This window comes from Eubalaena glacialis, chromosome 12 (assembly GCF_028564815.1).
Source record: "Eubalaena glacialis isolate mEubGla1 chromosome 12, mEubGla1.1.hap2.+ XY, whole genome shotgun sequence".
Classification (NCBI taxonomy): Eukaryota; Metazoa; Chordata; class Mammalia; order Artiodactyla; family Balaenidae; genus Eubalaena; species Eubalaena glacialis.
The window spans coordinates 42,484,157-42,498,839 of record NC_083727.1 but is presented as its reverse complement, the minus strand read 5'-3'; the positions used below and the strand labels follow the sequence as shown (position 1 = coordinate 42,498,839).

At 36.6% G+C, this 14,683-nt stretch overlaps 1 protein-coding gene across 1 annotated transcript in view; it reads right to left on the bottom strand.

Moving 5' to 3' along the window:
- MAN1A1 (mannosidase alpha class 1A member 1) overlaps positions 1–14,683 on the bottom strand; it is a 165,674-nt gene that overhangs the window by 67,014 nt on the left and 83,977 nt on the right. The window contains exon 6 of the mRNA XM_061207179.1: positions 5,985–6,079. Within this exon, the coding sequence (XP_061063162.1) occupies positions 5,985–6,079 (95 nt within the window). The remainder of the gene's footprint in view (positions 1–5,984; positions 6,080–14,683) is intronic.

Below are 14,683 nucleotides of genomic sequence, written 5' to 3'. Positions count from 1 at the left end.
AAAATGGGACTCGAGTTTGAGAATGGATTAGAAGCACTGAGTGGCTTAAAAACAGAAGATTACCATAAAAAGGCATCAAAACCAAGTCAGTTTTAGCTATGTCCTATTTTATTGTTTTATACACACACACACACACACAATTTCATAATGAAAACTGAGCACAAAACCATAAATTAATAATAATTCCAATTTACATTTATTTCATAGCCCTTTGCAATGATTAATCTTCTTTTACATATTAATTCATTATATTTCCACAAAAATGCCTCATGAGGTCATCAGGATAGATACTATCATTGTTGTTATTTTAGTTTTACTTATGAGAAGACAAACTTAATTAAGTGAATTATCCAAGGCCAAGAGCTATATTGACAATGTTAGTAAGTAGCAGCTTTAACTGTGGTAATAATATTTTGATGTCTGATATTAGTAATTTTGTGCACGTCAGTTTTAAAACCTCAAAGTATGGTTATTTTTATTTCCAGAAGAGTATAAATGGCCAAATGAATTAAAATAGATAAAAGAGGGAAACCCAATATAATAAAGTATCCAATCAGAAAAAATAAACACATAAAGCAGTTTCACTTAAAATACTTGGAAAGACTGTAACTTCTTTTTTACTTTTCTAGAGTTGGTAGAACTTATCTTTGAATTCTTAACAGATCCATAAAACATATAAATAAAAGATAAATTGTAAGATGCAGCTCTGATTTTATACTTGGGCTATATAACTGCTACAGAACATTTTTAGGATAACTAAGTACTATTTTACTTCTTAGAATATTAGCAAATCATTAAAGTTTGATCTGCTTATATCAGAAGATTTGTTTCTTGATAATTTTTATATTATTCTTATGATGTTAAGGTATAGAACTGTATTCTGCTTCATTTTAAAACATAATACACCTCTTTCAAATCTGAAACCAGGTACTTTAAAAGACGGTTAGCAAATTTAAAAATGTAGAAGTTTATATTTCAACTGTCAAGTAAATACGCAGGGAGATATATGGAAAATACTTTTAAAAAAATTTAACCTAATTAGACTGTCTTTCATACTTTGTGTCTATTAAAACTCTCCAACTATGATTTAATATTCAAGCATTTTACACCACCAAAGTATTACGAAACACAAAAAGGGGGTCTGTTACAATATACATACTACATGCTTCATACAGGATAATCTTTCACTATTAGAAAACATTAAGCTGTGTACTATTCTTAATTAAGGCCCCATTTCAGATAAAGTAAAGCAATTTGCAATTTAATTATAATAATACACACTGCAAAGTAACTAATGACATAGTATGCATTTGCATTGGATAATGAGAGTAGTCGGTAAATAAAGCTTTACAAAGCAGGAAATAAAAACAGGTGAGGGAGTTGTGGTTCATTCATCTCCTTGCTTACTAATGAGAGCTGGAATAGCGATCAGTCACTTCCCAGCACGTTTCTTGATGTGTACAATAAAATGACGTGCTATAGACAGATCCACTAACCTAATATAACCACCAGGTAGGTGTCAGTTCAGAGAAATACACGAAGAGAAACAAGTGATAAAGCAGTATAAGCTAAAACTAACTCATAGTAAAGACAGAATAATTACTAAGAATGCCCAGACTATATGCCCTGTGATATAAATGAGTAATGGGAATATTAACCATATTATTTTAAATTAAGAACATACTTTAGAAAACCCCAAATTAGTACATATATTCTACTTAGGCTTAAATTATACCTAGAAATATGGAAGTGGTGAAATGTTTGACTTTACAAACCACAGAAGTGATTTTTCTTCTTTAGGTTGGAGAAAAAAAAATGCATAGGGTCTCTTGCTAATAGTAGTAACAAGATCAGACATCAAATTTTAACATTTTCACATTAGAGAAATTGAGTTCTACCAAAATCTAATCTGTTAAATCTAGGCAATGTTTTCCTTTAGCAGAGGTGTTACGTAACTTACGCATCTTCATTCTACTGTCGTATTGGTGAAGCAAGCATGTTGCTCTAATCAGGTACTGTGTATAACACCCAGGTGTTTGTTCAGTCAAATTACCACTTGTTATCAACTCATAATTTCAATTAACTTACAACTTAATATAGCATCTCTTGAATTGAGAATTTACTATAGATGGAGCAGAAGAGATAGTTATAATGTTTTTTTCTGAACAGATTTTGGGACAGACTTTCTAATGCAGGATATGAGTAAATTATTTAGGTTCTCTGCTATTCTCAGTTTGCACATATACTGAAATCTAATTTGGCTTATTGGTGTTTTGGCTCCAAATACATAAACGTCCCCAATTCAAAATACTGCTTGCTTTAAATTCAACCTGGTGAGTACTTATTATCTCTCCTTGGCACAGACTACCTTACATTTGTCAATTACATGAGTGAGTGTATAACATACAAAATATATATTCTGCTTTACTAACCAGGCTGTAAATACGAATACCCTGAGAGGAGGACCATGTCTGTTATCTTTTTAAATGAAGTGAAAAGAAGCAGAAAATCTTACCTGAACCTAGCATAGAAACTTCATCACAGCAGGGACTAAAATAAATGCTTTCTTTTTTTTTTAACAAAGAAAAGGTAAAGAAACCAATTATCTTTAGGCAAAAACCTGAATACTAGAGGAATGTGAACCGATAATACCAGTAAGTTCACATTTTTGTTAACATATAGGTGTTGGCAAAGAGTAGCCTCCATAACTATTTTCAAAATTGAGGCGGAAGAGCAGAATTATGATATTACAGACAGCATATCTGCCTCCCCCATCATAATTATTGCCAAGAGTTTCAAAGCCAGTCAACAGTGAATACGGAGCTATTCTAAAAAGCACCCTCGAGCACTTTTTTCTCTTGGGCATCCTTCTATAGATACTCCCTTATTCTGAGAAGTTAATTAAAATATAATTTTGCCAGACATATTTTTCCCCATCTCCTTTGAAACTTCTACTGGTGACAGGCTTCAGAAAACTAGAAAATAAGCTCTATGCCAGCTGTCCCTTGTCCCCTGGCCCATACTGTGAAAATACAGAGATTCAGAGAAAACAGCATATATGTACAGGCTGACATCAACAGCACATCCTGAAATCTAATTATTGCAGTTAAATATGAAACACTGTTTTTGTCCCCTAGAGAAAATTCTTCAAGATGATAAATCAGTTTCACAGACGGCAGAAGAAAGGATTCCATGAGAGTACTTGATTGGGCAAAGGGATAGGATGAATTTTAGTGGGTTGATATTACTATTAATTTTGCCAAGGTTTATTGTATAAATTTGGGTAAGCCACTGCTATTTAGTAAATGGAATTGAGAGTGGATAAAATATATAATAAAAAATTCATACAGGTTGCCAGGAAGAAGTTAAAAGTGTTCCTGTCAGTTGTAAAATGGTTACCTAATTTCCTCTAGTTTAACATGAAAACATCAGAGAATACATAAATGAAATGGCACATTATTTTTGACCCAAAATAATTTTCCTGTAATATTTGAAATTAAAAGTTCTAACGTAAAATAATGTAAAATACTATACTGTAAATCCAAAATAAGGTCTTAAGAAAAAGTTAAAGCCCTAGTTAATGAATTTTCAGGAGATACAGATAAAAAAGATAACAGCAGATTCAATACTGAATAGTTTTTAGAAGTATTCCTTTATGTACTGAAAAATATCTCCACTGTACACAAAGGATAGATATAACTAAGGAAAAAATCCTCTTGGCTGTAAAAAATAAACACTACGTTAAATATGCTTTAAAACAATCTAATTTCTTATGATGATTTCCAGAGAGGCTAGAATTAATTAAATGATATCAGCACCTTACAATAACTTACTGAACTTTTGCAAAGATGTAGGCCCACACCTCTACTAGTTTTCGGAGGCCTTTATCTAATTCCATTACCTTCCAGGAAGCAATAAGAACTAGCTCCACAGCATCTTAGAGTAGAAGGCTGGAGTGATCATTCACTCCAGTATTTTAAACCTGGGGGGCCCTTAGGTCCTAGGTGGACTCCAATGGTACTGTTAGCTTTTGGAAACTGAGTAAAAGTATATGTCCTCAGGAACATGCATTTTATGAGGAGAAGGCCGTGGTTTATCAGAATTTCAAAGTGGGCTATAAACATGAAAAGGTACAAAAAAACTAGTTAAGTAGCCTAACTTCCAGTTTACAAATAAGCCTGGAGAGTTAAAATGGTTGCTCTAAAGACAAACCTAGAATAGCTATAAAATACCTAGAACCAGGTCTCTTGATAACCAATTAACTCAGTGTACTATTATGCCCATATCATTCTTCTCAGAGGGTAAGTAGGAAAAATATGTGTTAAATATGCACAGTGTTTTCGTAACTGGATCTTATTTCAAGTAACAGAGAAGTTTCTAGGTCAGAATACTACCTATAAATACAAAGTCTGAAGATATGGAAGGCAATATAGGTGATCTACATGAGCCAAAAAAAACCCTCATGGATCCCCCAACACCATGCTGCCTCCAAGCCAAGCATATATGCCCACTTTCACCTTAAGACAGCACAGCACATGCCATTGATCTCCAAGCTGACAGAGAAAGCCGTAGGAGTCCAAAGGGAAGAATGGATCTTGAGATATCACATTATGCAATAGAGAACTACCTCAGTTTAACATGGCCCAGGGGTTTGAACTCTCCCTGGCTCACTGCCTCAACACCCCTGCCTCTGCCCCAAACACACACACACACACACACACACACAGATACACACATACATATATAAAATTATAGACAGGTACAGCGTGATTTCAAGGTATAGATATATAACATACAAATGAAAACAAAGCATGAATTTAACTGATTTATTAGCCAATTAATTTCATGATTTTTCATGATTAATTTTAGGAAGGAATGTCACTAAAATAAATAATTAGGAAGAACTGTGCATTAATCTTGCCAAGTCACCCTGTGCATCCTCTTGCCATTTCTAAAACGAGAAAGCCATTTAACTTGTGCCTATGACTCAATGTGTGTATAAACATCTAAGTACATATTGTAGCTCTACCGTTTACATATGGTATGATTTTAGGCAAATGACTTAGTCTCTCTGTGACTCAAGTTCCTTATTAGTAAAACAGAGGTAACAGCAGTACTGACCTTACTGGGTTGTTGTGAGGATTAAATGTGGTAATATGGGTAAAGTACCTAGAATAAACCATCATATTTTACAATGACAAAATAGCTGTCATCATTGTCATCCTCACCATCATCACAAAGAGACATATATGCAATTAATTAGTTATGGAGAAGAAGGAGTTAAGAAGGAAGCTTAAGATAAAATTGTTTATTAACAAAATGCTCAAGCTATCATGAAAATTCAAACTACTTCCTGGGAGAATACCAGAAAGTCTATTCGGCCCAGGCGTTTCTTGGGGCCACATTGCCATGGACTTGGCATGCCAGGGTTCTCCACCCAAAGGGGATGAGAAGGATGGGTTGATCTGGGCCAATGGAGCAGTCCCCTTCCCTCCTTACAACTGTGGGTGAGCAGCGTCAGGTGCTCCAGTCTCAGTTACACCAACTTGTTGTGTGGGAGACCTGATTAGTCCAAATGTTGTATCTCTGCAATATCTCTGACCAGCAGCTTAACTGAAGGGAAGTGATCTTAGGAATTGACTTCTTTGAAAGTGAAATGCTTTGATGACAATTTTAAAGATAATGGGATGCTCTTGGAATTTATGGAGACAGTATGCAACATCACCGTGAAATAGTGAAAACCTTGAATCATGTCTTGTGTGCATTACTCTCTTGGGGTCATTCGATCCCATGATGGGAACCCATCTAAAGCCACAGAACACTGAAAAACACTAATAACTTCCAACACAAAGACAGACACCAAGACTCCCAATGGTGTTAGTCACCAACATCATTCAAGTAATTATCCATCCGGTGTCTATTTGTTAGACCACAATCTTGAATATGTCAACTTAAAACATGTTGTCGAAAATGAAGAGTTTTACCTTTTTATATTCAGCAATGCCCAAGGTATTCCAGAGGGAGTATGAAATGCAGGTAGCAATTTTACCCCAAGTTCCACTGCTTTCTTTCGAAATATCTGAAAAGTTAAACAATTAAGTGAGCTACTGTTGAAAGAAAAACAAAATGTGCTATTCTACTATCTCACATTGAGCATGTTTCTACCTAAAATTTTTTTGATATGAAAAAATAAAAGTTTCTCAAATTCATAGAATTACCTAGGAAAGTAAGAATGGTCCGGGGCCATTGCGCTGTGCAGTATTTATTACCAATCTTGGTTGCACAAAGAATCATGTGGGGAGATTTGAATAATACTGATGTCTGGGTAGCACTCCTACGATTCTAATTTCTATGGCTTGGGGCTCCCAGGTGAGGATTTTTTAAAGCACCACAGGTGGTGTCAAGTGATTCCAATGTGCAAGCCAGGGGGGAGAACCACTGTTGCTGGTGAGTAAGTCTTGGATTGAAACTCAGGAGCTCTGGTCCTGTTCTGCCTTCACTTATTTACTAGGGCACAGAGAAAGGATAAGTTGTAAAAAGACATATTATTACAAGTAATCTATACATCCTCTCAGCCCTGTGCGGTTTTAACTTCCTCTTATGTTAAGTGTAGGTGATATGGAAGATACAAAGTTAAATTTGATACAAATTTCTGCCAATAATTTAGTAAAGAAGGCAATATATGCACATAAATATCTGGAACACAGATAAAATGACTGCATAACATAAAATCACCTAGGAGTTCAGATGAGTTCAGTAAGGCTGTATGGTGGAGATGGCATTTAGATGAGGATTGTATGCAGCGTGTAATGGGGGTTAATGATGCTAGAGACAGGCTGAGGCGGGGGGAGTGGAGGGGCATCCCTGAAGGTATCAGTGTAAGCACAGACACAGGCAAGCGGGGGCCTGCAGAAGAAAATGGAATAAGTCAGCTTCCCTGTCCACAAAAAGGGGGAATACTGGTAAATAAGGTCAGGTATACACAGCATAGGCCCAAATCATGAAGGCTCATAAATGTAAGGCTAAGAATTTTATCCTGTTAAAATGGAAAAATATTGAAAGTTTTTGAGCAGCCAGTTCACTTGAGCAGAACTGTGCTTTAGGAAGATTAATTAGATGACATCCCTTCACAGTTTTAGGTCCAAAGAAAAGCACTAAGTTAATTTACTCATTGAAGGAAGGACTGCTACAGCTTTCCCCGTTATAGCTATGGCAGCAAGCAGGTGCCTTGTCCCTTCTCCTTGCCATACTGTACGACTGAGCGTGGTGGGCTGGGAACTTACTATTTCCTCTGCCTCTTCCTCTAACAAGGGAGATGTGAGAAAGGTTGGGGAAACCCTGAAAAGCATGGAGAATGAAAGCAAAGTCCTCTCCCAGCAAGGGAAAGCATTCATTAAAGCCACTGTCAAAGAAGCCTTGTGTGGCTTTTCCAGAGGAAGGAGTTTCAGTCCTTAACTCCTGCTTTAAGACCCGAGCCCCCCCCCACAGAGAAATCCAGGCACTGGGCTTCCGGGCTGAGGAGAATTCAGTAATACCGATATTGACGCTGTTTCTGAAACCCTACCCTTTTGGAATCTAACTCTTACTTTGTAATGAAAGTTGAGGAAATAATGAGTTTTAATGTAAGAATTTGGCTGGCAGTCAATTTAGATAAACTAGCATTCCTGGAATACAAATGAGGACACAGACATTTGTAGTATATAAGGCACTAAAAAATAAAGATACCATTTTTTCCCCGCAAATTATTATAATAACTCTTTTTGAAGTGGACAATTTCCTGTTTCAACAGCAAACGGTGAATGGAAGAAGAGGAGAAAGAAAATAAGCCAAAAGGTATATTCTTCCTTTCCTGTCTCTGTCATACCCTAGAGAATTCCAAGGTCTCTTCTGCCATAAGGGATTATCCAATCACTGCCCAGCCATCTGCTGACTTTCTCGTTTCCACCCAACTTTTAAAACTGTTAATTAATTAACTCCTTTTCAAGAAACTTACATAAGACAGAAGTCAGACTTGTAATTAAAACACCATCATGAATATTACAGCCATATGGCATGAGAGTTAAGGGCTCAGGCTTTGAAAACACAATGCCTATATTGGAATCTCAGCTCTACTTCTTCAAATTGGGTATAATCTTGGGCAAACTGCTTAATCTACCTGTGCCTAAACTTCCTCAACTATAAAATGGGGATAACAATAGCATTTGCTATTTTAAAGGTTGTGGAAAGAAACTGAATGAACTATTATATTTAAAGACCTTAGGACACATAGTCATCACTCTAAAAGGTTAGTGGTAGTTTTTATGGTAAAATGATAAGGGTATTTCCCCAAGAACTTTCCCTATTTACTGCCTGAAATTCTTTTTTGTCTTTAATCCAACGGCTGTTTTGGTACGTTCTACTTGGGTTCTCTGGGTGCGTGAATATATATTTTTATAGACAAATATACTGGGTTGGCCAAAAAGTTCGTTCGGATTTTTCCATAAGATGTTCTGGAAAAACCCAAACGAACTTTTTGGCCAACCCAATACATATGTGTGTGTGTGCGTGCATGCGTGCGTGCACATGTATGCCTCCCCCACCCCCAAACATACACTCTTCATCAAAAGCATTCATTCTCAAGAGCTAAGCCTTTAGTTCTCATCACTGCATTCCCAAATTCAACTTTCCATCTTGACTCTAGCTCTGCACTTCTACTTCTGTGCTCACATCACAATCTGGGCACCCTGTTGTCTTTTGGAACTTAAGGTATCCAAGGTGAAATCAATCATTTAATGTCCAAGGCAAATGTCCCTAGTTCCATCACTGACACTACTGGTCAGCCAGTCCCTGGGGCTCAAGAGAGCACGCATTTTGACTTCTGATTTCTCTCTTCAGTTATTAAGCATCAACATTAAAGTTCTTGGCAACATCGCATATACAGCCCATTCCCTTTCTGTGATATGAGCATAGTCCATTCATATTTTCATCACCAGGTACAATGAAGGGCATGACAGCAAAGAAGGTCCTCTTACCTGGTTTCCCATTCTCCAGGATTTCCCCTCCTGTCTCCATTAATCTGTATCTATGTTATCTGATTTCTCTTTTTACCATACAACTTTCTTATTCAAGAAACCATAATAATTCCCTCTGTTGTATGAAATGTCAAGTCAAAAATGATCTACTGACTTTTCAATGACCTCTATGAATCAGACCATCTATTATCTTCTATGTTTTCAAAGACCATCCTGGCTGAAGCTTGAGTCTTCAGGGTTTCAAGTACTCATTCAAGTTCAGTCTACCGCAGTATCTTTGTTAAAAAATGTTTTTCCCCTCAGATCTATTGAGATATAATTGACATACAACATTGTGTAAGTTTAAGGTGTAACACATGACGATTTGATACATGTAGATATTGTGAAATGATTACCACAACAAGGTCAGTTAACACCTCCATCTTCTTGCATAATTATCTTCTGTGTGCACGTATCATGCCATCTTAGTATACTTATTTACATAGTTCTCTCATCCTGAAACACGCTGTTCTGCCTCCTGTTGGCCAATCCAAATTCACTCATTCTCCAAGGCCCAGGTCAAGTCCCAATCCCAGGCCAAGATCTTTATCTTCTGTGAACTTCTACACTGACAACTGGCATCACAAAATGCAGCATTTGATTACAGAAGGCAAGATCCAAATCTGTCAATGTTTTCTCGTGTTATTCTCTTGTATCCTCAAATAATTTTTTCTTTAAAAGTAGAGAAAAAAATCTCCATTTCTCCTTCATTGTCTATTATACATATCCAACCCAAATTTGGTCATTTTGTGTTAAATTTATTGATATCACCACATTATTCCTATGAGTGGTAGGTGGGAAGTTTTTATAATCTCAGTTAACAGACAGGAAGGAAACAGCGACCCTTTCCATCTTGAGGTTTTTGCCTTTGCTGTTTCCTCTGGCTGCAATGCCCTTTTCCTAGCTCTTTGCATGCCTGGTTCATTCTTAACTTCAGGAATCCGCTTAAAAGTCCCCTTTTAAGAGAGGTCTTTCTTAACAACCCCACATAAAGTTGGCCATTCTCATTTATTGTTTATCATATATCACCTCGCTTATTTCCATCCCACTATTTATCACATCCTAATTATCTTATTTGCTTGCTTGTTGATTGTTTGACAACCCCACTAGATGTAAGCTTCATGAGGGCAGGATTTTGTCTTGTTCTAGCATCCAGCAAAGTAGCTGGTACTCAATAAATGTTCATTTAATAAATGAATGAATCAATCAAATATTAATAAATATATCTGGAGCACTGTAATGAGAAACCACTAATATTCTAGTATTTGCAAAGTGTTCTATTCTATTCCACGAGTTTCTATTGTCTGCAAATAAATATATCAAGTATTCTGCAGTCTCAACCTTGGGCACAATTACAAAATAGTTTTTGGATGAAAACATTAATTAACCTATTGATGGTTTAAATGAAATCATATGTTGGCCTAAATCAATTTCAATTCTTAATATTTGATTTGTTACCTCCTCTTGAGACACGAAGAGGTTAGTTACTTGGAGGAGGAATCCAGATTCTCAAAGAGAACATCTTTCTACCAAAAATGGTGAGTAATAAAATTCCAAACTAGCTAACAAAGTTAATATTGTTAAAAGAATGAAGGAGAAATGTCACAAATCATTCTAAAGAGCAGTTAAGTTTTAACTAGCACATCTTAGATAATGTGCTCAAAAGTAAATGACCACAAAAAACACACTAAATGGTACTTCACTGCCCCTTCAAATGGGGCAGGCATGCTGGAGGGAGCACTGGACCCAGGCCAGCACTTGGATCCTAGGATTGGCTCTACTACGGTTCAGTGGGAGGCCTGGGCCCATCACGTAACTTTTCTGGTTCTCAGCTTCCCCAGTGAAATGGGAGAGCAGGGCTGATAATTTCTAGTTTTGATTTATTCCTGAAAAAACTAGTATCAGAAGTCACAAAGCTAGTACTAAAATGAGACTGGCAAAAAAGCAAAACTATCATAATTTTTTAGATAGAAAGTGTTAATTTGCCACCCAATTCTTAGTCAATCTTGGTTTCCAGGGTTTGTTGGTACTTATATTTGGCGGGTGGGTTTTGTAAAGTTAAGAGGGCAAGACTTAAAATGACAGGTAATAAAATGTAACCTGTGCTGATAATAGAAGACATACTCTTTTTTTAAAAAAATGACCATTAGGGCTTCCCTGGTGGCGCAGTGGTTAAGAATCTGCCTGCTAGTGCAGGGGACACGGGTTTGAGCCCTGGTCTGGGAAGATCCCACATGCCGCGGAGCGACTAAGCCCGTGAGCCACAACTACTGAGCCTGCGCGTCTGGAGCCGGTGCTCCGCAACGGGAGAGGCCGCGACGGTGAGAGGCCCGCGCACCGCAATGAAGAGTGGCCCCCGCTCGCCGCAACTGGAGAAAGCCCTTGCACAGAAACGAAGACCCAACACAGCCAAAAATAAAATATAAATAAATAAATAAATTTATTTTAAAAAAATGACCATTAAAACTAAATAGGGTTTTTGGGCAACTTGCACCAATCAGTTTGAAATGGGCAGACATCTAATGACCCAAAAGGAATCTTCAAAAAGATTCTGCATTATGGAGATTCTGATTACATTCACAGAAAAAATCAAAACTAATAAAATTTGCTGAAAGAAGGGTGGTAAAATGTTATGAAATAGCTTCTAAAATAATCTTTCAAGCATGTAATGAATAAATAGGTTTAAATAAAAACTTTTATGGTCTAAAGTTAAGAGTTTCAAAATGACTACACCTAAACTGTATCTTTTCATTATACCTAAATAACATCATCACAGTCTCATTGCTGTTTTTGATCAAAAGTTTAAAAAAACTTCAGATTTTAGAACCTACCAAATAAAAACTTTTATCTTTTTACTTTACCCTTACAGATAGGATTAGACAAGGCTGTAAACAAGATGTATGGCTTTCTTTGCCTTTCTAGTTTGCAGATCCCCGAAGAACTGTACAAGAATATTTACACACCAGAGCAAAGAGTAAGGAAAGAAGAAACGAATAAGAACAGATGGTTCTGGAAAGAACCAGTTTCAGTTCAGACATGCTTCGGTTTGAAATGTACAATTAATATCAAAGCCTTTCTTCAAATGCTCATGCTGAAAACTTCACTGTTAAAAGATCAAACACTAATTCCCCACTAGTACAAGCAGAGTTTACCTATTACTCATTTTTGCTACATAAAGCTTTCAGCACAAAATGCCGTCGATCTGATAAATATCTTTCGCTGAAAATAACTGAAATAACCCACATATCATTAGCTGAGTTGATTAACGCACATAATATGGGCCAAATTTAATCACTCAACCAATAAGTACTTATTGAGCTACTCTGGCTTTTCAATTTAGAGTGGAACCTTAAAAGTTTTAAATATTTCCATAAAGATATAAAAATAGTTAATCCAGGAGAAATTTAGAGCTGGAAGGGACATCAAAGGTCATCTAGTTAAATAATCTTGGTTTACAGATGAGGAAACTGAGGTTCAGAGAGGCCCTGTTCCCCTAATTAAAGGCTCTGATGTGGGACGGTTTGATGACAGCTATAGCCAAGTGAATGCCAGATTCATACCATCTCAGATACACGTAATTCTTTTGATCTGGAGGGATCTCCCCTGTGAGTCCCTTATATGTAAGTGTGTACACATCTTTCACTGCCTCTTTCTAACTTGTGCATTCTCTCTTTAATTAATCAAAACTCTAAACTGAAGTTTTTCTAAATTAAATGATTTGTTGTATTTGTCAAACTGCATTATGAACTTCATTTTTAAAATTTATAAATTTAATTAGATGAGAACTTTTGTCAACTGTTTTGTTTTTCTTCCCTGTGATTCAGTATAATTCAATTTTTAGCCTCTAGGCCATTAGATGAAGAGAGTATTCTTCACTTTTCTGAAAAATTAAAGCATTAAAATCTCCCCAACTTGTTTATTCAAAATAACAAGGATATGCATGCTAACCTGCCAGTAATCATAGGTTATAACCAAGAAGAATCAATATAACTGTACCTTAGACTTGAGTTTCTAATGTATGAAAGCACAAAGTTTAAGTGAAAGAAAAAACTTCTGATAAATATAACTCAAAAAATCTAGATGTAGAATGCTCTTAGTGAACAGGCGTTTTCGACTTAGCTAGCTTTTTAAAGATATTTATTCTCATGAAAAAATTAACAGCTAGTGAAATTTTTAAAGTTTGCTTTTATACTATCCTCTAGTCAAAATGAATAAATGTTGATGAATGAATTAATAAAATTGCATCCTGATACTATTTTTTTCCTGAGGATTCAATTTCATTCCCTAGCTCCCAAGTGGGGAAGATTTCATAAAGTTAAGAGGGCAAGATGAAAAATGGGGAGAAATACTGGGAAGAATTTCAGGCTATTGTTCAAGATAGACATCACTAGCATCCATGTGGGCAGAAACCAATGCCACCTACTCCTGGAAGTGGTCCAGTGCTTTCCCTGAGCGTAAGCCAGAGTCAAGGTGGCTTGGTAACAGACACGCAGAACAGGGCCCGAGTCCTAGTTCAGGCTCTACTACTCACCTGTTCTGCCACAATAAAGATGAGTCATTTCACTTCTCTCATTTTCTCTCTTGTAAAATGAGGGCACTAGATAAGACACTTTCTAAGGTACTTTTCTGCTCCATAAGAAGTGGTTTTCAGACTTAAGAAGCACTTAACTACATGTTTCCCAGTGTGGTAAGGGAGATACACCAGAAAAAAATAAGATCCCTGATCTCAAGGAGCTTACAACCAGGAAGGCAAATCAGCCATATAAAACTACATAAACATAAAATATACACCAGAAAAAACAACATGAAGCAACATATAAGTAGAGAATAAACAGAGTGATATAGGCTATAACTAGGGAAATAAAACAAAAAGAGAGATTGAGTTAGGTGATAGGGGAGAGCAAAACTTCTGTGGGTGCCGATGTGTGTTTATTTGGGGGTGAGTATGTAGATGTTTGTGCACACTCTGGGTTAATGTGGTGGAGGACAGGAGATAAAGCAGAAGGGGAGAAGGAGCCTGACTGAGAGCAGGGGAGAGAGGTAGATTAATAGGTTCTAGAAAATGATAAGAAAGAAATAGAGGAAAGAAGGCAAGCTAATGACCTTGACTATCAAGTTAAAGGGTTGGTTAAAAGAGCACATCAGTTGGGTCAAGAAAGTCCCAACACTTACGATCTTGGTGCCTCCCATTTACAAGTGGAAGGATTTCTCAATCATCAGGATTCTGAGAGATGGGACAGGGAGAAAGGCAGTGGTTCTCATTGGTTATGGAAATTTTCTGAGTTGTAACGGCAAAGATACATAAATGACAACACCAAGAAACATTACAATGGCTGTCTGAAGGAAAGACCTTGAGAAATAATTAGGGTCCTTTAAAATAATGTTTCCTCAAGAAGAAAATTTCTCTACATGTGCTGTAGAGATAAATGGGGTAGAGGTGGGGCTGGGGAAAAGGAAATAGTATGGTAATAGAAAGTTGTATGTCCTTCTTCTAACATACATTCGATATGGAAGTTAAAAATGCACAGAAAAGGAGAGGAAAACCAATGGCTAGATAGCTCTCACTCTTAGAATTATTGTTAGGTGTACTGCACACTGTTATCTTAGATGTTCTAACTCCTAAAGCATTGGCC